We start from the raw sequence: 26492 nt of genomic DNA, 5'->3' as shown, positions 1-26492 counted from the left end.
TAAAGAGAGAAAGAGAAAATATTTTATTAAAAAAACAAAATGAACAACTGCCAAAATTCTGCATTCTTATAAAACTAGAACCAGTTTTACCCTAATATGATATATTTTCTTTGGCCTTATAACAATCATCCGTTTCTGTATCCCAGGAAGACAAAGAAAAAAGCAAATTCAGTTGCCTAGAGATATACTGGACCATCAACAAGGACCAAAATGATAAAATAATGCTTTAATAATCACACAAGCACTACTGAGAAGCATTTTTCTTCTACAACATGAGAAATGCAGAGGCTACTACATATTTATTTGGAGGCTGCTGTTAGAATCAAAGTCACATGCTTTGCTTCATGAAATTCCTACTTCACAGTTATTGAGCACCTACCTGCTCTGTGTCAAGCTATTCATCCTTATTCCATGAAAGTTACTTGGAATTTTACAGAGCTAAGTTAAGCAAGCAGTAAAGGTAAAGATTTGCATTTCCATAAAAAAGAAAAATAAAGATAGCATCAAAAAATCTTTTTCTGTGTTATTCAGAATCCAGTAGCCTGCAGGTCTGCCTTATGTCTATTGCTTTCTATGATAATAATTTCCCTTGGATATTGGGCCTTGCTGCTGGATTCTGACTTCCTTGAAAGAAAAACAAGAATCTTTGCCCTTGTAACCCATCTGGAATGTGCAGTATAGCAGGCTTACACTTGTCCATCCAGCCAGCCTCCAAGTGTCCACAACCAGCCTAGTCAAGCATTGTGCTAGGCCCCTGAGATAGGATGTGTTACAGAGTCTACTTTCTAAATGGAGATTGGAAAAATAGATCACACACACACACACTCACACATACATTCTCTTGAATACAAGAGAATTTCAGATTGGAATAAAGTATCCGGGAAATAAAGGAGACAAGAGACGAGCAGATTGCTACTGCAGAAGGGATGACGGATCGAATCTCAGAGGTAAAATTGAGGCTGGAAACTGAAAGATGAGGAAGACACAGCTGCGCTACCTTCTGAAAGCCGAGTTCTAAGGAGGACAGGCATTAAAAAGGGGCTGGGGCTAGAAAGGACCTGGGCTCTTCCCAAGCAGACAGCACCCAGCAGGGCTGACACAGAGGGAGGGAGGAGAGCCAGCGAGGCCAGCAAAGCCCAGTGCCTGGGCAGCAGCTGACAGGCGTTCAATAACAGAATCTGACTGATGAGTTCAAATTAAATAAAACACTTGGGCTGCTGCGTGAGGAGAACGGATTATTAGGAGAGCAGAAGTGTAACAGAAAGCTACAGACAGAATGCTGGTTCTGAGGAGGGAGGGAGGGAGGAGGTTAGGAAGGAAGGAGGGGATGAATGAGAGTCAAAATAACATTATAAAAGAAAAGGCTCACGGGAATCACTTGGCCTAGATGTTTTAGCTTAATCTGGACTTCAAGTCAAATTTCAAAAAACAAAAAAAAATTATTTTTAGTGAAAGGAACAAAAAGGGATAAAAGTTTTATTTTCTAAACAGATCGCCATTCAGTTTCTTTCTTTATCCCTCTTTCTTTCTTTTCTTTCTCTCTCTCTCCTCTCTCTCTCTCTCTCTCTCTCTCTCTCTCTCTCTCTCTCTCTCTCTCTCTCTCTCTCTCTCTCTCTCTCTTCCTTCCTTTCTTTCCTTAGGACAGGGTCTCACTATGGAGTTCAGGCTGGTCTCCAACTCAGCGATAATATGATTACCCTTTAAAAGACACATTTAGCTTGGTGTCTTTGTTTAAAACTATATTATTGCCAGACATGGTGGCTCACATCTATAATTCCAGCAGTGGGGAAGCTGGGGCAAGAAGATCTCCCCAAGTTGAGATCAAGGCCAGTCTGAAATATGTAGTGAGACCTTTTATTTATAAATAAACAAATAAATAAAACTATATTATTGTCTTATAGTCATAGGACCTCAAGATCACACCCTTTGACTCAACAATTTCACATCAGAACTCTACACCTTTCAGGCATATAAATGGCTGCAGGTTACTGTATAAACGGTATTTCTTGCTGCCTTGTATCTATCCATAGAGAAACGCTCTAATAGAATATACACATGTCTTCTACTTAAGGCTACATGGCCATCTAAATAAAACGTGTTATCCAAAAACGGAAGCTGTAGTATGTATGCACATGTGTGGAACGGGGGAGAGAAGGAAGGGAGAGACAGAGGAGAGAGAGGGACCTGCTGGGAACTGTGCTCTGTGACACCTCAGCCACTCACGTGTGTGGCCACTGAGCACTGTAGCAGGCTGGCTCGTCAGCATTGAGAGGCGCTGCAATCTCAATGGAAAATGTCCACTGGATTCTTAAGGCTCACAATGAAACCAAGGGCGTAAACTGTCTTCTTAATGATTTTAATGTCCATTCTGTGTTGAGATGACGATACTTTAGATGCTATGGTCTGAAGCTTAAGTGTCCCCAAAGGCTTGTGTGTGGGAAGCTTACTTCCCAGCTGAGGTTGCTGTCGGGATGTGGGGCGTTGCTGTCGGGATGTGGGGCCTTGCTGGAGGAAGGAGGGGACTTGGGCTGCCCTGGAAGGAATGTTGAGCCCCAGTGTGTGTGTGCGTGTGTGTGCACATGCGTGCAGACCTGTGTGTATGTGTGTGTGTCTTTCTCTCTCCCCCTTCTGTCCCCCACCGGCAGTTTCTTCTGCCATGTGCTCCCTGCCATGGTGGTCATCTTTGCCACAGGCCCAAAAGCAATAAATCCCACTGACAGGGACTAAAAGCTTTGAAGCTATCGCTAAATCTTTCCTCCCTCTATGTTGTTTATTTCATGTATTTTGTTGAAGCAACAGAAAGCCAACAGAGATGTATTGATTCAAATGAAATAAATACGTGCTGTTGTTGTTTTGTTGTTGTCATCATTGTTTTGAGAGTGTCCTGCCATGTACTCCTCTGATTTCCTTGAACACACTGAGTAGCCCAGCTGGCCTTGAACTCTCAGCCTTCCTGCCTCAGCCTCCTGAGTGCTGGGATCGCAGGTGTGCAGCACCATACCTAGCTACATTAAATATATTCTTTTTATTTATTTATTTATTTTTTGATACCAGGGATCAAACTCGGGTCCTTGCACTTGTGTAGCAGGTGGCAAAACCACTGAGCTAAATGCCCAGCCCTATTAAATATATTCTTAAAGCTAATGTCATCTGCTTTCTAAAAGTAGCCCTGCTGTCTTTGTAATGCACTGTGCAGATGCAGAAGGATGCAGCCACAGCACCATTGATCGGCCCGGAGTGTGGAGCTGGGAAGGTTTACATCTGCGTAAATCCAGCCAAGCCTCGGAAACTTAGTGACTTAGTGAGGCACTGTCTCAAAATAAAAAATAAAAGAAAGGCTGGGGATATAGCTCAGTGCAGGTCCTATGTTCAACCCCCAGTGCCTGCAAAGCAAGACAAAACAGAACATGTATTGGAGTGTAAAAAATTTCTATGTTACATGAATTAGATATAAAATGAACAAAAAAGTACAAATGCAAAATGTAGAAGTAACAGAAGAAAATGTATCAAGTTATCATATAGCAATTGTCAGAATAAAACTCAAACCTATAATAAAAGATTTATCAAAGGTGACCCACTCACAAAACAGTCATCTTGCTATGTACAATGGTTGAGACTGGCCTTGAACTTACTGTGTAGTCCAGGCTGACAATGACCTCATGGCAATCCTCTTGCCTCAGCCTCCTGAGTGCCAGGATTACAGGTGTGTACCACCATGCCAGGCATCACCAAGCTCTTTTTAACTGCACCATTATTCCCCTATTAATGTAAAACAGTCTCTTACAAGGTCTACTGCAGTTATCATCTTAGTATACACACCCTTGTTTAAAGATTGTTGTAAGACAAGGATCACATGGGGGCAAACCATTGATCTGCTCCTAATGTTTTGAAGTTCTTTCGCAGTAGAATTTCATGACATTGAAACATGTGTGATTCATTTTTCAGCCTGTGTGAGAGCTGCTGCCTTAATGGACTTTATGAAATGATCTCCCTTACATATCTTCCCTGAGAAAGCCAGTGTCCTCCACGACACCTAGATGCAGCCCACACACCGAAATTCATACACGGACGGCCAGGATGACCGGACCAAGCAGGCCATCTCATTCTGCAGGACCCACCTCTCCTGCAAACAGCACAGCAGCCAGGGAGCCCTCACCCTGGGAGGAGCAGTGCTCAGGCAGCCACAGGGCCACAGAGCTGGTTTATTCTTTATGAGCCAGGAGGACTCCCCGGGAGGAAGGGAGCAGGCACAGGAGCAGCAGCCTTCAGGGGCCTGAAGGGGGAGACATACGGAGAAACAACGGCCACCACGGCTGACTCGGAGCAGATGGGGGCGCCCGTGAGGGTTCACGAAGTGAAGTCACAGAGTCAGGCTCTTCTGAGCTCTTCACTGGAGAAGTCTTGCCAGAAAGCTAACCTGATTGCTCATTGAAGTCTAACTCCTGAAGACAAAGCGTCAGGGTCTGTTCTGCATGAGAACCAGGCCAGGCACTGGGAGTCAGCAATAAGCAGACAAACCTAGTTCTGTCATCTTGGGATTCACACTTCGGGACCACTGTCTCCCACCAAGGGAACCGACCCCGATGACAGTACGGATTCCTGGAGGCCTCTGCCCTCTTCCACCAGGAAAAAATATGGTTTTGGCCACTGGGGTTCTTCAGTGAAAAACACAACTTTTCCACAAAAAGATAGGTGGAGGGCCAGGGATGTAGCTCACGGGTTCCACCGCCTGCCCCTCAAGCGCAAGGACCCGAGTTTGATCCCCAGTACCTAAAACAGAAAAGAAAGGTGGAAGAAAAGAGAGGGGAGAAGGGGAGGGGAGGGGAGGGGAGGAGAGCACAGCTCCAGTTCTCTCCATGAATGGGGAAGTTGGTCAGAGGTATTTCCCCACGAGGACACAAGCAAACATGGCCACAAGCATGAAGACTGCTTCCTCGTCCCCAGGAGCTCTGTCCACACCTCAGACCTGCTGAGCATGCTTCCCAAAGGAGGCAGGAAAGAGCTGGGCAGAGGTGCTCACTGAAGGAGACCCAGCATTCAAAGACGAGTGAGCTTTGAGACTCAAAAAGAACTTTTACGATCACGTAGTCCCGATCTAGTCCTGCTTAACCTTTTAAGGATCACAGATTTTATGAAAGTTAGTGGCCCCTTTGCATTTTTATATCAAAAAGACATGCATGTATCTCAGCATACAATTCTCCTTATTTTCAGGAGCTTTGTAGACATATCATAGCCCTGACCTGCCTGGAGCTCCAGCGACCTCTATCAAGAATTCCTAGTCAGGCATGTGGCCTATGCCTTTTATAGCAGCGTTCTGGGAGACGGAGGTGGAAGGATGGTGAGCTTGAACCCAGCCTGGGAAATTTACTGACTTAGCAACAATCTGTCTCAAAATAAAATTTTACAAAAAATATTTTTAAGGCCAGGAACCTGGGTTCAATCCCTAGTATCAAAACCAAAACTTCTCAACCTGTATAAAGGCACTTCTGAGCTCTAATGCCCACAGTCTGCAGTCTCTGGGTTGGGGAGCCATGCTAGCTAGAAAACAGAAGTAATAATATGTCTAAGTTCAGCATAGGTCACAGGTGAGTTTCCAAGTGAGCTAATTATCTTTTGAAAATGGAAACAGTCTCTTAGGAGGCTGAGGGTATAACCTGCAAAACCAGTCATTTATCGGTTTTGAAAAGGAGAATGCCAAAGTGAACAATGAGGGGGCTGAAACCAACAGCAGGAAAAGGTGACACCCCAGAGGGAGTCAGGCTTGCTGCCCCTTGCTGGCCGAGCAATAATGCTCACTTGGATTCTCCATCTCGTAGACATTCTCCTCGATGGTGTAGACGTTCTCCTCGATGGGGTAGACGTTCTCCTCGATGGTGTAGATGTTCTCCTCTGAGCGAATCCCCTCTGCTCCTGCATTTGCTGATCCCAAGGGAGGAAGGTTGGCCAGAGTGATGAGGCTGTGAAAACAAAATGCTGCAGTGGAGTTAAGCATTTCTCAAGTGCCATACTGCAGAACAGGGCTAGAAGAACAGACCTTCTGAGGTGGCAGCAACCAAAGGCAGTGCGTGAGCCTTGGTGGGACACTGACTGGGGGAAATCCATAAAGTAATTTGGTGAATGGCTAAGGAAATGTGAACTGATATTAATTCTCTTAGGTATAAAACCTGCATGTTTTCTCTTAGCAATCACTGGGCAAAGAGTCCAGGTGGAGTGTCAAGATGTCTGTACCTTCCTTAGACATGGTTCAGAAAAAATCATGGTGCATATCGGGAAACAGATAAAGCCAGTGTGGCACAGGCAGAGTGAGGAGTCCAGGTGAAGGGTCACTGGGTCTTGTACTGTTATTGTTCTGTTACTGTTACTGCAATTCTCCCATGGCCTTAAGCAATTTCAAAAGGAAAAAGAAAAAAAATGAATGGTATAGATCTACTCAGATTTGAGTTTGAATACTGTCTTCTTTACCGTTCTATGGCTTGAGGAAATGGAGTTATTTTCTATTTTCATTCAAGAAATATTCAGGGTGTTACACACTGTTCTCCTTACCTACAGGTACAGCAGTGAACAGAACATGAACATCCCATGAAGACTGTATACTAGAACTTTGTGTCTCGGCATCCTCATCTATTACATGGGAAAAATGAGAGACCTACCTCACAGATCTACTGTGAGAAATACTCACTCGTGCATTTATTAATATTGGCTACTCCCAAGCTGGTGGCACAGGCCCATAAGTGCAGCTAGTTGGGAGAATGAGGCTGGAGGATCAAAATGTGGAGCCTACCGGGGAGGTAGCTTAGTGCGGCTGTGCCTGCCCGGCAAGCACAAGGTCCTTAGTTCCATACCGGGTACAAAAAAATAAGTTGGGAGGCCAGCCTAGGCAACTAAATGAGACCCTGTCTCAAAATTTCTTTAAAAATGACTTAAAAGAACTGGGGTTGTAGCTCAATGGTAGAGCACATGCCTGACACGTGGAAGGCCCTGGAATCAATTCTCTCTCTATAGATAGATAGACAGATAGACAGACAGATAGATAGATAGATAGATAGATAGATAGATAGACAGATAGATAGATAGAAAATTTATAGGCATCAGGCATTGTCCTGGGGATCCTGTGGTCAATAGAGCAAAAAAGTTCCTAACTGTAGACAGAGGTTACAGTTTAGAGGTAGAGGTGAACATAAACTACACAATTGTACAAATTATGGATTAATGGATACCTATCAATTTTACCATGAATGTAATCATATTTGCATGTTTCTATTCTGATGAAGAATACTGACATGATAATTCGATTTATTTTATTTTATTTTTTTGGTACTGGGGATCGAACTTGGGTCCTTGCGCTTGCACAGCAGGTGGCAAAACCACTAAGCTAAAGTCCCGGCCCGATAATTCAGTATTTTATTTCACTTTGAATTTTATACTGCACATTATTTTGTATTTGTCATATACTATATTTTACTTAGTCTAAAAGGGTTTAGATACGATTGAATAGTTTATTTTCCAAAATGCATTGCATTCTCATGTATCAAATTTCAGAAAAATGAACAATGCAGTGATTATTATGTGAGCACTGCTTTTTGGGAATGAACGTATGTGCAGAGTCAGGAACAGAGTTTAAGAGAAGGATATACAACAGACTTGTGCTCCTCAGCCCTGACTGCATATTCCCATCACCCAGACAGTCAGGCTCGGTGGTCCAAGCCTGTAATCCCAGCTACTCAAGGAGCTGAGGCAGGAGGATCACAGGTTCAAGCTTCCCTGGGCAACTTAGCAGGATTTTGTCTCAAAATAAAATTTAAAAGACTAGGGATGTAGCTTAGTGGCAAAGCACTGCCCTAGCACATGTGAAACCCTAAATTCAATCCCCAGCACCACACACACACACACACACACACACACAGAATTACCTGGAGAGCTTTTAGAAAACTATTTCCTCAGGTCTCAGCCCAGAGATTCTGATTCATTTGCTCTGGGTTGGTCCTGCCTACTGCACACAAGTGCTCAGATGGTCCTAATATTCAGTCAGGGTGGAAATTAACTGAACTGGGCATAAAAACCCTGAGAGTAGATTCCAGGATTTTTTGTTCATTTTGGTGACCCCAGTATACAGCCCAAAACCTGGATATCATAGGCAATCAGTTGAAATTCAGTTCACTGAAAAAAAAAAACCCATTACTATAGAGATAAAAGTGATTTCTCACTAATAGGGAGATAATTATTATATCTTAAGCAGGAAGCTGAACCCATAGAGAATAAACAGAGAAACATGCTGAATTTTCATTTCATAATTAGGCCATTTTGGTCTAGATCTAGAACATCCCCTGAGAGCTCATGTGTGCAGAGGTCGGGAAGGATCATGGGGGAGCCATAGCTGACTCTGTTGTAGGATGCAGAAGAGGGGTCCCTAGGGTGAGATCTGGGCAGGCATCTCCTTCCCGGCTCCCCCATTTGCTCCATTTCCTGGCAGGTGACGTGGGCAGCTTTCCTACACGAGTCAGATCTTTCCTCCTTTAAGTACCTGATGTAGGGTGTTGTGTATCAACAAGGACAAAAGTGACTAAGACACAGGCACAGTGATGGCGAACCTTTTAGACTTTTCAGCGATGCAAACAGCCCTCTGTGGCACATGTGCCACAGGTTTGCCACCACTGACCTAGGCACAAAGGAAGTGTAAGTTTAGTTCCCAAAGCCCAGGTCAGAGCTTCTCAGAGCAAACATCAGAGCCTTATTAGAACAGGGGCCTCTAAGACCTCCTCCTCCTCATCCCATCATTCTTACCTTGCATTCTGTAACTTCCGTTTCCTGTGAGAGTACCCTAGAGAAAAAGGGAAGAAAGGTTAATCAAAGTGCTTTTACAAAATAACCGAGAAATAAAATAGTGATGCTTCCAGTGATGGAAGCAAGAGCTTTGTAGAAAAGTACATCCCAAATTGAATTAAAGCACACTCTCAATATGCATCTTAGTTTATTATATGTCCTATACTTTTTAAAAAGGAATAAATATGTGTTGTTCTTATTTAACAAATACTATGGGGCACCTTCCATGTGTCTGACAGCTTCCTGCCTGGGGACACAAAGGTAAATTGTAAGACCTAACTTCATGAGCCTTACTTTTTACAGAGATTTTTTTTAAAAAGAAGAGAAAAAAGAACTGGGCAAGACGGTGCATGCTTGCAATCCAAGCACTGGAGAGGCTAAGAGGATGCAGAGTTTGAGGCCAAGCTGGGCAACTTAGCAAGACCTTATCGCAAAATAAAATAAAGCTGCAGTACTCCAATAAATAAATAAATGACAGAAATACAAGTGATAAATAGGGTGTAGGTCAGTAGGCAAATGAAATCATTTCAAATTGTGATGTGTCATGAAAGAAACAAATTCCACAATGAAACAGATAATATAGAAGGTGGCCAGGTAATTACTCAGAGACAACCTTTAACCTCATTTCTGAGACCTAGAATAAGTCAGCTATGTCCAGAGCCAGGGGCAGCAGGCCAAGAAGAGAGAAAGCCTGCCAAAGATCTTGACCGTTGCCTGAAACAAACAAACAAACAAACAAACAAACAAAAAGGCTAGAACAAGAGAGTGGCTCCAGTCTAAGAGATAAGCTGGGACCAAACCCTATATCAAGGGTCCCAGCCCATAGCCAGGCATGGTAAACCTTTTAGAGCTTTGAACAATAACAAACAGCCCATTGCAGCACATGTGCCATAGGTTCACCACCACTACTCCAGAACATGGAGCAGTACCAGCCAAGGGCTGCTAGGAACTGGGCCACAGAGCAGGAGCTGAGCAGCAGGCTGGAAGTGAAGCTTCATCTTTAGCCACAGCTGCTCCCCATCACTCAAATTACCACCTGAGCTGTGCCTCTTGTCAGGTCAGTAATGGTATTAGATTCTCACAGCACAAACACTACTGAGTGCTGTGCACGTGCGGGCTGTAGGTTGGAGCTCCTTAGGAGAATCTAACACCTGATGGTCTGAGGTGGAGCTGAGGCACCGATGGTAGCACTGGGAAGCAGTTGCAAATACAGATTAACTTCAGCAGACAAGTTTGACTGCAAAGAGACCATAAGAAATCAATTGCTTACAGATTTACATCAAAACTCTATCAGTAAATAGTGACTGTTAAACTGTGTCTGGTGTCAGGCTTTACAGTGGCAAGTGAGTTGATGTCCCATTGTTCTATTAACTACTTTATCAATATCTCTTTTCCACACTACACACTTGCCTCAGTCACAGTTGTGGTAAGCCCATAGTCAAACCCTAGTCAAAATGAGCAAACAACAAACATCACCAGACAGCTTCTTTGAAAGGGGGGAAAGACCCAATGATGAGACAACAGAAGACTCTAAAACTGCCAAAAAAGAAAATTGCATTTAAGGAAAATACCAAGGACCCTAATTAAATTATGAACATATTACAACAGATGATTCACATACTCCAAGCCTGTTTTGTATAATTTGTGGTGATCAGCTAACCACCAAAGCCATGAAATCTTCAAAACTGCTTCTCCACATAGACACCAAGCATCCTGATTCAGAAGTCATGCCTTTGAAGTTTTTCCAAAGAAAAGAGTGTAAACAGAAACAACGGAAGTGGTTATTGAAGGCCACCAATGCATCCGATGTGTCTGCACTGAGAGCAGCGTTCTCAATGCCACCCACGCGGCTAAAGCTAAGCCTCCACTGCTGGTGCAGAGTTGATCCTGCCTGCTGTGAAGAACACTCCTCATGAAGCCTTAGGAGAAGATTCGGTTCGCAGTGTGGCACATGTTCCTCTTTTGGTCAGCACCATAACTAGATGAATTAATGAAATACCAAGGACATCGAGGCACTGTTGAAGAGGAGTAATGAATCACTCTGGCACGGAGTCAGTTTGGACAAGTTCACTGATGCTGACAACAGGGCAGCAGTGCGTGTTCTGTGTGATCTCCTTTTCAGGCAGATGTGCATGAAGAAATGCTATACGCATTTTTGTTCCCAACCAACGCTACAGCTTGTGAAACTATTCAAGTCTTTGAATGATTCCATATCAGGAAAACTGAATTGGTCATTTTATGTCTGTATATGTGCAGCAAAAGCAGCTGCCATGACTCGATGGCTTTCCGCTTTCACTACTGGGTCAAAGAGCTCACTTCTGTGTTAGTCTATACACTGTGTCATCCATCGAGAAATGCTGGCTAGCTTAAACTTAGTATCATTTTTCAGGATGTCATTAGGATCACCAACCACATTAAAGTACAGGCCCTTAACTCACACCTGTTTGTGCAACTCTGTGAGGAGATGGACACAGAGCACACAGGTCTTCTCTTATACACAGGAGTAAGGTGGCTTTCTAAAGGTAGGTAGATCAGCGGCCAGAGTTTTTGAAATACAAGATTTGCTCCAGAGATTGCTTTTATAAATCAGCACCATTGACTGCACGTTTCAGTGACACGGAATGGGTCACATAACATGCTTATTTATGAGATATATCCAACCTGCTTGAAAAACTCAATCTGCCACTTGAGGGGAGAACAGCAGCAGATAAAGTGGATGCATTCAAAGCTAAACTGGAACTACTGGGGCAGCCTGTGGGTCTTGGGATTTGGGGCATGTTTCAAACATTAGCAAAGATTTTGAAAGAGAATGGGCCAGGAACTTCTTTCTGCCAGCTGGTGCATGATCACCTATTGTAACCTTCAAAAGAGTTGAAGCATTACTTGCCAACCAAAAAATAACCCAAAATTGAGAAGGGATGGATCTGTGAGCCACATGTGAATTAACGAGGTCAGTGGACTTTGTCTGTGGTAGAAGAGCACAAACTGATCGAAATTGGAAATAACAGAAGCCTTAAAAGAAAGTTTGAGACAACTTCAAATCTCCATACATTCTGAATTAAATTCAAAGTGGAATATCCTGAGATTGTCACAAAAGCTCAGACAAGCCTGCTCCCATTTCTAACGCCCTATCTCTGTGAAGCAGGGTTTTCTGTGGTGACAGCAACCAAAACAAGACTGGGGAGCAGACTGGACAAGGGCCACACACAGGTGTCACATTTCCATTTCCTCCCCTTGGGACTATCTAGGTGCAGAGAAACAAGCTTAGGGCTCTCACTGATGGCTCATCGTGGTCAGTTGTATAATTACCTCACTGTATTTTATAATATATAATAATAGAAGGATTGAATAAATTCTTGAACCATCCCAGGTCCCCAAGCCATTAATTGTCCTCCAGGAAACTGGCCCCTGGTGCCAGAAAGGTTGGGGTCGTTGTCCTTTAGGACCTTCGCAGCTATCACTGAGAGTCTGGCTTTTATTCTAAGGCCTGAAAGAAATGGAAGGACAGAAATATGATGATTTCAGTTTTAATTTCACTTCAGGTGCTAAGTGGAGAGCAGATTAGAAAGAGGAATAAGGAAATAAGGAGACAAATAAAGATGATGTTGCTTTGGAGAGAGATACGGAATAACGAAGGGATTTTAGATTTATTTTCTTTTATTTGTTTTGAGACCAGGACTCAATATGTAGCTCACACTGGCCTACAGAGCCCAGCTGGCCTCAAACCTGCAGTGACCCTCCTGTCTCAGCTTCCTGAATGCCAGGATTACAGGCGTGGACCACCAAGCCCAGCCAGGTTTTATATGTTCTCGAGAAAGATTGCGGGAATTAAAGTCAGACTGTGAATTAAGAGGAAGGAAAGAGGAGATGCAAGGATGGCTTCTGCAATTCTTGCTTAAGCAGTCAGAGAGCCAGTGCTGAGACCATGAGGGAGATGACCGGAGGGAAAGGTGGGGTTGCAGGAAGGAGGAATGTAGCCTTTCAGACGTGATAAATGTATTGAACATCAAAGACGAGCTCTCACCTGGAAAGTTACCCAAGGCGCCAATGCTTTAAGTGTTGAAGAAATGAATGGAAGACGGCATTGAAGTCCATGAAAGTGTATGCCGTCGTTTAGAGGGTTAGGGGACTGGAAAAGGCCCAGTCCTAAGGAATGTCCAGGCAGACCTAAAGGTCAGGCAGAAGAGGAAACAGCTACAGAACTGAACAGGAATTGCCAGTCAAGTAGGACAATGGGGTATAGAAGCCCAAAGAAAAAAGACTTCTCAGATCGGGGAATAAGGGCTCCTCCAAGTGGGAGAACAGGGCAGGAGATCGGCCAGTGAGGACAGTGTCAGTGAGAGGCTGAAAAATGCAGGGCAGAGGGGAGCTTGACTAAAAGTATCTAAATAGAGCAGATGTTTGCAGAATAGAAGCAAGATGGTGTGGGTCAGAGTGCAGAGGGGAGGCGTAGGAACAACTCACTGAGGACTGTGGCTGTGAAGGAGAGCGAGAAATGGGAGTAGCTGGAGAAGAAGGTGTGGATCGATGAAAATAGCAAAAATAGAAAAGGAGAGGCAGATGATTCAGATAAGAAGGATTAAAGGAGAGATGAACTCTGGGCAAAGCCAAGGGGCTTTTGCTGTGTCATCAGTCGGGAGAGGGGCGGAGCTGGTTTGAGTAGCACTGAGGGAGGTCCGGATGTCAGTGACTATAACACAGAATTGTTCCCGTGATCGAGCCAGTTTGCCACTGTGAGATCGTGGCTTAAAATCCTACCACCTTGCTCGTAAGATTTTCTCCAGTAACTTTAGGGAAAAATTACCAATCAGGACTTTCTTATTTGTTCTTCTAATTAGCCATGTGTGGGAATTACTTACAGTTGGCCTTTTGTATCCAGCATTATGGGTTCCAGAAGCCCTCACGGATTCCACAATCTTAGAGTGCTCAAGTTCCTCAAGTTCCTTGTGACAAATGCCATTTGCACATAACCTAAGTACATGCTTCTATGTACTTTAAACCACCTCTGAATTACTTGCAATACATAATAAAATGGAAATGCTATATATAAATAATTGCTACATTGTATTTAGGGAATACCAAGGAAAAAAGTCTGTGCAATGTTATCTGCAGTTACTTCTGACCTGAGGTTGTTTGAATGCGTGGATGTGGAGGGTTCATGTATGCGTACAGGAAAAAAATGTCAGATTTTTCCCCTTCCTGATTACCCTTACATAAACTACAATAGGCCCTCACTTTTTAATTCAAAAAAGTAGCCGGTTTTATCGTTGTCCCTGAGTAGCCTTTAGATCTTACATTCATGTGATCCATTCCCAAACTTTACTTCTGTCTCTGGGTAAGCACAGGTAAGTGTGGTTGGTGTGGTTTCTTTCTCTGAACAATCCATTTACCAATAAGGGCAGAAGAGGTAGTGATGCGGAATGATAGATTTCCCTCCAATTTAGGGTAGCTGCTGTAGATAATAGCTACCTTCTTCCCAACAGCCCCCTACTCCCACCAAAAGACTAACTTAATACTTGCTCTCCTCCTAGCAACGAGTGACTTCACAGGCTCCTCCAGTCCCCAGCCACTACCTCACTTAACCCCACCCCAGATCCTGTAAGAAGCGCTCCCCAGCCTGGCCATTTTGCTTTTGTCCCTCCTTTATTCAGAGACAGCCCAGCAGATTGTCCCTACAATAAAGGTTTGTTGTGGCCTGGTCTGGTCTTGGTTTTCAGCTTTTTTACCTGACAGGGAACAGTGGAGCCCCTTTTCAACACCTAGATTCGTCAATTAATTTTGCAAATTTGGGCAAATTATTTAAGCTTTCAGCATCCTGGTTCTCCATTAGACTAATAGTAGTATATACTACGTAGGGTCATTACGAGGATTTAACCTGCTTAAAGTAGTTGGCACCTTCAGGCAACACTTAGGGTGAGCGAGCTACCCTGAATTTTCCCAGACTGCCCCAGTTTTGTCATCAGAAGTCCCATATCTTAGGGACCCCCTTCAATCCTGGTAATCCTGGGATGGTTGGCCACACTACACAGAGTCTATATTTTAAGAAATTCCATGTAGGAAGAAAAAAATGTTGTAATGTATTAAACTCTGAAGCATAAAACCTTGACCACTTCCCTCAGAGAAGAAAGAATATATCACAATTATGAAAGTATATTGTGGGACCAAAATGACTCCATTTTGGAGCCGTCTCCTTTGTTCTCTCAAATTTGTGCTTAAACTAGGAATTCACCACTTGAAATTCCTGAGTTTATTACCCAACCACCTGTGTACCCGGGGAGAGAGCGTTCCAGGCACACTATCTGTAGGATAAGCAGTTAATGAGCTGACTGTCCACACAAGATAGATGCGGCCATTAGTGGGTCTGCTAACGATCAGTATGTAACAACCGGCCGTTAATCTTTGCCCCTTTTCTCCCTCACAAAAACCAATACGTAATCCCCTTCGACCCCCAAAGCCTAGCCAACCAAAACCCTACACTTCATATGTATTGAGTATTAACCAATCACCTGGCTACTAATAACCAAAGCTTGTTGTATTCTCAATAAAAACCCTGCTAGTTAGGGACTCAGGGCTCTCAATCTCGATCCGCTGTGTCGGTGACAGTTGAGAGTCCCTGCTTAAGCTTGAATAAACGACCCTTGTGTGCTTACATCGGAAATGGCCTCCTGGTGGTCTCTGGGACTTCACAATCTGGACACAACAATATGAGACTTCTAGGGTGATGAGAATATGTGGATCTTCAGTGTAATGATGGTTTCTCAGTATAATCATCAAATTTGAGTACACTGTAAATATGCTGTATATTGTATGTCAACTATACTTTAAAAACTTGTAATTATTAAGGAATTATACTTTTAAAAAGTTCTTTTTTTAAGAGAAGACAAGTAACACAAAAAACTGTATATGCCAAGTGTCATAACAAAGGGGAAAGAATTCTGTGACCTTGGTCATGATCCATTGTTACACAGGGCCGGGAGGCGGGCCTGAGGCTGCCCCTTGTCTTTTCCCTACTCCCTTTCTCCTCCACAGAGTATTGTAGACCCTGGACGGCACAACACCGGAGACAGTGTTACCTTGTATCCTTCCCTGTTCCCTTCCTGGGCATGCCCAGATCACGAAACAGCCACGCTACGTTCTGCCTAGGCCACGTAGGCCACATAGTACTATTTGCCCCTCCTTCTCTTCCTGTTTGCCGTCTTCTATGAGTAAAGAGCGCCTAGTGCTCCAGGGGGCCATTAGCTCCTGACAAGCTCCCATTTAAGAGTAATCTTGGTCATCGCTTCCCAGCCTTTTGGCTAAGATCGAGTGAAGAGTAATCTTGGTCTTTGTCATCTTTCATCTCCCACCCCTTTCCCCAGCTTCAGACCCTTTGCTGTAGGGGTTGAGGCAACACAGTGGGGTGGTTTTTGTTCAGTGTGTTTTCTAATGAACCTAGGCATATTCATAAATTGGAAAGATGAGTTTTCTCAACCAAGGATATGGAGAACAGGCACTGGAATCAGCATGCCTGGATTTCAATGCTAGCTCTGCCTTTTGTTGATTCTGAAACCCAGGAAAGTGTCTGGCTGTCTCTAAGCTTTACTTTCCTCTACCATAGTATGGGGATAATAATACTACCTGTCTTTTAAGATGGTGATAAAAAAAAAAAAAGATGGTGATGAAAATCAAATGTATGTAGAACATTCAGTGCAGTGCCCGACTGACACAGGGAAACACTGATTATTAGCTAGTGTTAGTGTTAGGGTTTACAGGGACAAATGGGTATTCAGGTAATTCCCTTTAGGTATGATGATAAAGTGATATTTCTATCTAGGTGTGTACTGGTTCCTACAGTAACAGTTCCAGAAGGAGAGAGAAGCCAGAAACAATGACTTACACATGAGAATTAATGCACCAAAAATAAGCACAAGGGCCACACCAGCACAGACTCCTGCTCCGATGTAGACACGTATTCTGGTGGTTGCTCCAGAGTCTGGGACCTCATTAGCCAGGGGGAATGTCTGCTATGAAAACACAAACAGAATCGAGGCTGTGAATGTCCAGGAAAATCAGTCATGTGCTCAACCCACCTTACAGTTGGATTGGACCATGCACTGTGCAGCAGCACAGCATTGCATGGACTGGAAACCTTTCATCTGCCTCCTTCTAGACAAGACTCAAACCACCATAGAAATGGATTCGGTTCATCTTTGGATTTAGCAAAGAAATAAAATCTTTCCTTCTGTGCTGTGGATATAGAAGGAGCTCTTTGTAAAGGGCCTCCTCCCCAATCCTCTCTCCTTAAAATGGACGTAAGAGTTCATTTAGTACCCTTATATTCCTCAAGGCATTTCAGAGTGGTCTACATTTGAGGTCTTGCAGTGAATGCCTACTTTATTCTTTCCTACCTTCTGTTTTTAATTTTGCTCTTGAAGTCATTTGTTTTGGGGCTCTCTTATTAGAGCAACTGTGTGATACTTAACCTTCTCTGTCTGACTTATTTCACTTAGTATTATGGTTGCGAGATCCACCCATTTTCCTACAAATGACTCAGATTTATACTGCTTTATGGCTGAGAACTCCATTATGTATGCATACATTTTCTTTATCCATTCATCTGCTGACGGGCAGGTAGGTTCATTTGGCCCCAAAGTCCTGGTTCTAAATCACTGTCTTTCTATGAAAAGTGATTTAAGAGTCAGAGCTCTGCAGCCAGACAGTCCTGGGTTCAAATCTCCCTTCAATACCAAGAGCTCAGGGATGTAGTAGAGTTATTGGGAAATGATGTGACAAAAAAATATAAAATTCTTAGCACTAGGTGAGATGCATGGTATATACTTGCTCAATGGTGGTGATTATTGCTATTTCTCTAATTAATATGATTTTTTTTTGTACCAGGATCAAACTTAGTACTTTGTGTTTGCAAGGCAGGTGGCTGAACCACTGAGCTAAATCCCCAGCCCTAATTAATATGAGTTTTGAAATGAGAGCTACCTAAAAAAGCTTTTTAGAATTTCAGTCCCTTGAAAAGCAGTAATAGTAAACACTTTTAAAACAAAGAAGTCAAGGAAGTTAAATCTTCCATTTATTCCTTACATGTTTACACTCTTACTGAACACACAATGCTCCCGCAGGGGCACGAGTCCTGTACGAGAGGCGTTGTGCACAAGGCACGGTGGGCACACGGAGGTACTAACCAGACAGTCCTTGGTCACAGAGAGGGGAGGGGCACACACAAGGTGCTGAGCACCAGTTTTCAGTACACAAGCAGGAGCCAGAGTCAAATGAGTGCAGACTCCTAGATATGACCTCAAGGAGTATTAGTCATTGCTGCAGCTCTGTTGTTCTGCTTTTGCTGTCAGACAATGCGGGACACTAAATCTGTGGTCAAATGAAGTATTACTTCATAGGTAAATGTATAAAGTCTTGGCTTGGAATATCACTCACTGATGTCTTGTCTTATATAAATAAATAAGTGTATACAAACAAATAACTTTTCCCCCTAGGATTGCGATGGAAACAAGGTGTGTCGGGGGACCCCTGTCCTAAAAAGACAAGAGTCTTTTAGTGATGCACAGTTGTGCTCAGTTGTGAGACTCAGGAAAGGAACAAGACCCAGAGCCTTCTGTTTGGTTTCCAGCATGCGCCAGGCCCTCTGCACTCCCACGCCCATTCCACTCCTGCAGCAGCCCGTGGGGCAGTCCTGTCATCATCTCCCAGCCCAAGACAGCAAGGGAGGTTAAGGCTCTTCCCCAAGGAAGGGTGGGCATGGAGGAAATCTGGGGCCAAGCTTTCTTTACTCTGAGTTGAGCGTGATGTTAGGGCACAAAACATACTTACTGTTTGATTTTTGTCACGCAGTGTCCTCAGGGTCTGTGTTTCTACCACACACACACACACACACACACACACACACACACAGATACAAATGGAGGGAAAATGGACAATGGTTTAGAATTATTTTTTACAATCTGAGTTAAAGAAAAAATAAAGTTTTCTGTAATTCTATTTAAAACTAATTCTCCATACTCTTCCCAATAATAGGAAGATCAACAAAATTCACTGAATGCTTATGAATCAACTTCAAGGTATCTACATTTTTCACCTAGATAATGATTCCCTCCTACCTATACTTTATGACCTAGAGACTTCTGCCAGTAAGACTTATGTTAAAAAAGTAGTTTGTTTTGTCTTCGGGATTTCAAAGACTGCTACAATAATCGAGTAACATGGTTAACACAGCCCTTGTATTCTAACCAGACTTTGAAAGACAACAAAAATTAATTGTCTTGGAAAAGTTTGCTATTTACTCAGTAAGAGGAAGACAGGGTATTTGGTTGCCTTCAAAGAAAATAATACTACAGCTACAATTCACCAGACATTGCGCCAAACTCTATTAAAGAAGGAACTATCTCATCTGTCATCCAAAATCACTGTCTTGAAGTGGGACTAGTGTTCCCCTAGACAGATGAAGACACAGAATTCAGCAAGTGACTTACACACGGTCACACGGGTTAGTGAGCAATAGAAATGGCCTCCAACTCGGGTCCACATGGCCCTGAACACACATTCTTACCCAGTCAAACTGAGCAACCTTCCCCTGGCACTGCCACCACTGTGAGGCGGGCACAGTGCTTGGCTGCTGGCTCACCAGCTTTCCCTGTGTTTATTTGTTTACTTCTTCACCTGCTTATTTAGCCAATGAGTATGGACTGCTCTACACCAGGTACATAGGGCAGAGCAGCGACCAAGATGCCCGCAGGCCCCGATCTCACGAACACGGCGTTTTGAACACAACCACCGTAGATCCCTTCCATCAGGAAGACCAAGCTGGCCGGCTCGTGTTTATGGCTGAGTCACACACTTTGAAACTCCTTAAATGTCACGGTCACCTTGTGGGAGCCTTAAAGTCTACACCTTGTAAGGTGCAGAAAAGGTTTACTGGCTAACAGTTTAATAGACTATGGTATAAATATTATCAAGTGGCAGGCTCAGCCTAGAATAATTTAAGAAAAAAAAGGGAAAGACATTATGTTTCACTTAGCTTTTATTACCTAAGCAGGAATTTAAGTATAAAAACCACAGTGGTGGAACTACTAAGTAAACATGAATCATAACCACGTGCAGGGTTTTCAAATGAAAATTCATTTTCCACTTCCCTATAATTATTACACTCTAAATGTTGAGACTGACGTTTTTCCTTTTTTTGTTTTTTTTTTAAATTTTTGTGCACTGAGGATTGAACTCAGGGCTTTTAAACTGAGCTATATGCTCAGCCTCATTTATTTATTTATTTATTCATTCATTCATTCATTCATTTCCGACATGGTCTTGCTAAGTTCCTCAGGCTGGGCTCAGACTTGGAATCTTACTGTTTTAGTCTTCCAGAGTGCTGGGATCACAGGTGTGTTTCATGAAACCCAACTGACTCTTTAACTTTTTTTTTTTGTACCAGGGGTCAAACCCAGGACCTTGGTTTTGTGAGGCAGGCAGCAGCACCACTGAACTAAATCCCCAGCTCCTCTTTAACTTTATTTTGCTATGAAAATGATCAGTAAAATGAACACTGCTGCATTATCATAGCTTTCCTCACAAAGATTTTGCCATCGGCCAACATGGGTAGAACAGCTAGATGAAGTTGCAGTCTTATTCCTGGAAAACACAATGTGGCTGGGGTGGAGGTAGCAGTGGGGTGGAGTGAGATAGTCTTAAAAGTATATAAGTGCATGTATATATGCACATGATCCAGAAGACATCATGGTTAGTGCTATTACACACAATTTAATGCTGATGACAATAGATAGGTACCATTATTTCTCCCATTCTTCAGATGAAGAAATTAAGTCTTAGAGAGGTACTTTAAACATGATCACAAAGCAACTAATTGAGAAAGGTGGATTCAAACTAGGTCCCACCTCCTTAAGGAAGGAGAGATATTGCATTTGTTCTATATTCACTGTGGGTTAAGGAAGTTCCGCAGCTCTTGGAACTCATTATTTAAAGCTCTACTCCATTTTACATCAAATGTATTAAATGCAACTGCATTCACATTAAACAGAAGGTATGTATAACTGCATAAGAGTTAACTCAACAATGATTGGCATATATATTATAGACAAGCCATCTATTATACATTAATTTCACTTTTTTAAAAAAAAATTATTTTATTTTTGGTACTGGGGATCGAACTCGGGTCCTTGCGCTTGCAAGGCAGGCGCCAGAACCACTGAGCTAAATCCTTGACACAGTTTCACTTTTTAATTTACTGTACTACTTGAAGCCCTTATCTTATTTGTTTGTTTAAGTATTTTCTCAGACAGGCTCTTAAAATGCTCAGAGGTATACCAATATTCTCTGATGTAAGAAATGGCCCCATTTTTCCTGCTCTAGGAAGAACTAAGCAATAATCAAACACTAAATGGAAGGAGACTTCTGTTCATGGCACAGGCAAGAACAAAGGAATGAAAGTCTTGAGCAAAGGTCTTGTGGGGAAGTGAACTCCCATCCACTGTCTGCCCGCATGTGTGGCGTTCGGTAAATGCCAACTCAGCGGTGCTGCTGTGAAGGGCACTGAAGCACAGGATGCAGGAGTGGGATGAAGTGTGCCCCCAAGTCCCATCTATGTCTGTGCTGATGAGTTCTGTAACATGACGCAATGGCACACTATAGCGTCTGGTATGACTTGATTAACCTACATGGGGGCAATCATCTGTTCCCACCACATTGAATTTCCTCACCACTCACATGAGAAATGTTAGCTACCAATTGCTAGAGGACCGAAACCTTAGAGAGCTGAAGCTAATAACTGTAGTGCTAGCAACTAATATGTGAGTGACCTATTGGACAAAGTGCCATGCTGATCACTTTCTATACATCATTATGTTTAATTTTTACAACTTATGAAACAGGCACTGGAATTGCTCTCATCCTACAGATGAAAAATCTGAGATTCAGAAAGCTGGAACAACTTTACTGAGTTCTCGAAGCTAGAAAGAACTGATTTCCAAACCTATTCTACCTGTCACTGAAGTACTTGACCATAATCTGATTCTGCCTTCTGATCTTACTGACAAAATTAATGACAATAGCTAACCTACAGTAAGTACATACTATGATCAGACCCTGAGCTACGCATTTGGGTATACTTTCTTATTTAAATTTGATAAGGTTTGATTATGAGATTGATAACATTGTGTGGTGGGACTTACCTGTTTTTATTTCATTTCAGAGAAAGAAGAGCTCTATAGAATTTCAGAGAGATGCTAGGATTCTGACCCAAAAAAACAAAATGTAAGATTAACTTCCTGGATTGATGTGACTCTTTCCGTCCTGTCTTCTCTTCTGGGGCATGCTGGGAAAGTCCTCAATGAATTACATGAAGAATTTAGCTGGAATCTGAGAAAGCTGGTGGGCTATATTTCAGCTGAAAGAAATTTCCAATCACCTAATCCAACCCATTAGTCCCTGAACATGGACTTGGGTTAATTCTTGCAGAAACATCACTGGTGCATGTTACTCAGAATAACGAGCACAAAGTGATGAGTTTCTCATCAGACCAAAATTACCTAATATTTAAGTAAAATACAAGGATCATTTCTTATTAAACTCCTAAAGTTTAAAATTTAGGCAGATAAGGCTGAGGATTTAGCTCAGTGGTTCCACCACCTGCAAGTGCAAGGTCCCAAGTTCAATCCCCAGTACCAAAAAAAAAAAAAATGTAGGCAGAATAAAGTCTAAAATACTGTCTTTTAACAATGACAGCAACATCAAACTTTTTTCATGTTTTATTTGGCAAAATGCATAGCTCGCCAAAATTCTTTCTGGGGAAGGGGATGGGAAATTTTACTGGGCCACGAAACTCAAAAGTCTCTAAACTTACTTTTTAGAAGAGGAAGCTGAGATGAGAGAAGTGAAAGACCTTGGTCCAGGGCTCATGGCTAGCTTGTGGCTAACCCAGAACCCTAACCCAGGCTGCCAGCACAAGTGTGTCTCCACCTTCCTCATCCTGAACACCATTTTTGGTATGCAGCGGCTCCTCATTCCTCTACTCTTACACTGTTCTATCCACCTTTTCCACATTCTGCACCCTCTGAATTCAGACACCAACCAAAGGCTCCCGCCTGTGCCCCGTGAGTTACCTGAGCCACGTCCTCTGGTGGTGAGCATCCTTGGAAGGGCTGCAGTCCCCTCTCTCTGTGCCGTCGGAGCAGGAGTGACCTTGGCTAATGCCAGAAACCAACATTAAGGATGAGGCTTCTTTGAGAACAAGGAAGTTCTTGCAGGGAATCAAAGGGGCAGCAGGAAAAATGTGAAACACAATAAATGAAGAGAGAAACATCCTCAGCTTCCAAACTTACCGTACTGACACCTTCAGTGAGGATCTAGTCAACTCTGCAAATTCAGTTACCATTGTTACAACCTAATTAACAACAGAACTAACAGCCATTCATGTGGCTACACTGAAAGGTTCCCATGAAATATTATCTCATGAATGTCTTCCATTGACCTATGGTAGGAATCATATTTTACAGAAGAGGAGGTCACAGAGTTTAAATAATTTGTTCTTGATCACACAATTGGTAAGATGTCAGGAGCAATGCTACATAATTTTAGGGAAAAATCATTTGGTTAGCCTAGTTCTCCTGTCTACAGCCCAGCTATGGAATTCTGAGACATAACTGCATTTGGGCCTCCGGTCACAACTGAGACCTCAATGATCCGGTGATGCTGTCTGTGATTCTCCAGGACAAGAAACATCCTGGGAGCTGAGAACATCCTGGGAGGAACAAACATCTACTCAGTTCCTCATTGTTCTTGTACTGTTACCATCATGTTTACACGGATGTACTGAACTCTCTGCAAGTCATTTGTTAACATTTATTTCTCCCGATGTACTGAGTACTGAATAAAAGGTGCGGTAAGCTGGGGACTTTCGTCTTTGCTGCCCAGAGCAGCACTGATCAGACCCAAAGCTCAGCTTCTTCTCAGTCTCATTTTTCTACCTTTCCTGTAATTCGCCGTGTGCTGTCATGGCTTGCAGGAGACTAGGACTTAACTGCAGAGGTTCTAGTAACGTCCCCTTTCCCTGTTCCCTACAGTAAGAGGCAGAGTTGGATTTGAATTTGGCCCCCATCTGGCAACAAAGAACATTCCCTGTGACTCTTGAAACATTCAAGAATACACACACTCCTCCAACACACGTGCACTGCCCGGTGACTCACCGTCCTGGCTGTACCTGGAGTAAACTTTGTAAAAAGCTGATGCTCAGACTCTATCTTCAGAGATGCTGATGTCTCTGCTGTGTGGGTAGTGACTGAGCATATGTAGTTGTTCAGAAAAAAAGAAAAGGAAAAAAAACCTTTCCAGGCAATTCTAGAAAGCCTCTGGTCTACGCCTTTCTTCCTATTCTGTCGATTCTATTGAGTTCCAAAACATATGGAGGGTATTATACATCACTAGGCATTACGGGTAGGTCTCTGGGGCCCTGTAATTAGGGATACACTTAGGGAGGGCAGACGTGGAAAGATCAGTGTGTCTCTTATGATCTACAGGTGAGTCTTAAGCACAAAGAAGACATTCAAAGGTCTACTCACATGGTGTGATAACCAGCTCGACGTTGAATTTGCCGTCATTCATCAGGCCAGGGAATTGGACCCGGCAGCAGTAGGTTCCGCTGTCACCTAGAGTCACATGCGTTATGGTCAGGGACACATCTCCTTTGTGGAAATCTCTCTGTAGCTGGTATCTTCCAGATGTCGTATATGTCACATCCCTTTCATCAGTTCTGAGCAGCACATTGGGACAGTTAAACATGGGACAGGCACCCTTGCCCCAGCACACAGGCACAAGAGCCCCTGAGGAGTCAGGCTGGTAGGTGCAGGGCAGCTGGGCATTCTGGCCCAACTCCACTGTGTACGCCACTTCCAAAGACCCTGGAGAGGGAAAGAGCGTGACACCTGAAGTCAGCACATTTCAGAAGACTGCAAGGATACTTTACAGCATAAGGATGAAACCACTGCTGCTGTCCTGCTTGAAGGATGAGTAGCTATGTCAGTGACTCTCAGATGGAAGAGGCATCAAAACCACCAGGAGGCCCTGCCTCACATGAATTGTGAGGTTTGGCCTCTAGAGTTTCTAGCTCAGCTAGTCAGGGGTGCAGCCGTAAACCTTGTGTTTCTAACAATTCCCAGGGTGAGAGTCCCACCTCCTCACTCTGAGAACCACCGTCCTCAGAGAGAGCTGTGGACTAGTTCTGTAAACATCAGAGGACACAGCTGACAGAAACTAGAAGTAAGGAAAGGTCATTGTCAACAAGGAACATTTTACACACACCATCAAAGGATGGCTATGCTAACATAAATCACCCTCTCCCTCTCTCCCTCTCTCTCTCTCTGTCTCTCACTCTCTCTCTGTCTTCCTCTCTCTCACTCAACCATCAGGAGGAAGTTGGATATGGTGGTACATGCCTATAGTCCCTGTACTCTAGGAACTTGAGGTAAAAGAATTGCAGGTTTGAGCCCAGCATGAGCAACTAGCAACTTAGTGTTTGGGGGTTTCTGTGTGTGTTGTTTGCTTTCTTGTGCGTTGTTTGTTTTTTAGAGACAAGGTCTTGTTATATAGCTCAGGTTGGCCTTGAACTCACCATGCAGTCCAGGCTGCCCTTGAACTCCAGGTATCCTCCTGCCTTGGCCTCCTGAGTGGTGGGCTCATAGGCATTTGCCACCACACCCAACAATTTAGTGAGTTTACAAGACCCGGTTTCCAAATTTAAAAAGCTCAGGATATAGCTCACTGAGAATGCCCTGTGTTCCATTCTGAGAACCAAGATAGAAAGACAGAGAGTGAGAGAAAAAGACACACACACAGAGACAGAGACAGAGGAAAGATAAAGACAGAGAGATACAGAGACAGAGATGGAGAAATGAAAAGAAATGCACTAGAGACAAAATGAATAAAAACCTAAAACCCTTGGCCAAAGAAGAAGCTTGCATATGTGAAACCACTTCCAAGTTGTGTTGAAGTTTAAAATACTCCTTCATCATATGTGTACATACACACAGATCTGCCCGGTAAACATTCAAACAGTAAACATGGCATATGAAAAGCACAACTTCCTCTCCGAATCTCTCCGTTTCCGAGCTCCCCTTCCTAGAATCCATATATTAGGAAATGTCTAAGCAGTCCTTCTCCCTTACAATCCCCGCACGTGCACACTTCTGTCTAGTATCTGGTGAGTGCACTGTTCTGTCCCTTGATGTTTTTCATAGCATGATAACTTACAGGCTTTCTGTATCAGCTTGTTCAGTCAGGCTCACTGTATCACGGATATACCACATATATCTACCTACTCCCCACTGATGGTCACTTAGGTGCCTTCCAAACTTGTGCAAACAACACTGCAATGACCATCTCTGTATTGGTCTCTTGTGCTCCCTACCACACCATTCTCCAACTTCAAATGTCCATGCCCACTTGCACTTACTTGTCAGCAGTAGTAGCAACAGCAACAAGACACACTCCAAAGAAAGATGTGAAAACATGAGTTCTTCAGATGGAAGTGCAAAGGATGACTGCGCAAGCAGTTTTAACTCTCCAGTTGAACTGGGTACTTCTCCAAGTATCTACATCACCACAGTCACAGGAGTGGTGGCTACACCCACTGAGCCCCAGCCAGCACAGTGTGCTGTCCAACC

General features: G+C 43.3%; 1 protein-coding gene across 3 annotated transcripts; it reads right to left on the bottom strand.

Annotated features, from left to right (window-relative positions):
- Positions 1 to 26492, bottom strand: LOC110344976 (hepatitis A virus cellular receptor 2-like). 3 transcript variants are annotated; one of them, XM_087194917.1, is made up of 8 exons: positions 26282 to 26492; positions 24393 to 24731; positions 22938 to 23021; positions 18640 to 18680; positions 16697 to 16820; positions 8782 to 8818; positions 5797 to 5957; positions 1 to 4770 (listed from the first exon to the last, which is right to left on the bottom strand). In XM_087194917.1, the coding sequence occupies exons 1-8, from the start codon at positions 26337 to 26339 to the stop codon at positions 4658 to 4660; spliced, it is 957 nt and encodes a 318-aa protein (XP_087051043.1). In that variant the 5' UTR covers positions 26340 to 26492; the 3' UTR covers positions 1 to 4657. The 3 variants fall into 3 exon arrangements, with proteins under 3 accessions (XP_087051043.1, XP_087051042.1, XP_087051044.1); XM_087194916.1 differs by having other exon boundaries at positions 16697 to 16823; positions 26282 to 26488; XM_087194918.1 differs by having other exon boundaries at positions 1 to 5957; positions 16697 to 16823; positions 26282 to 26487.

Source organism: Heterocephalus glaber, unplaced genomic scaffold (genome assembly GCF_053883595.1).
Source record: "Heterocephalus glaber isolate CG9 unplaced genomic scaffold, H.glaber_assembly_v1.0 deba00001606, whole genome shotgun sequence".
In the NCBI taxonomy this organism is placed as follows: domain Eukaryota; kingdom Metazoa; phylum Chordata; class Mammalia; order Rodentia; family Bathyergidae; genus Heterocephalus; species Heterocephalus glaber.
This window is presented reverse-complemented; position numbering and strand designations above follow the sequence as displayed.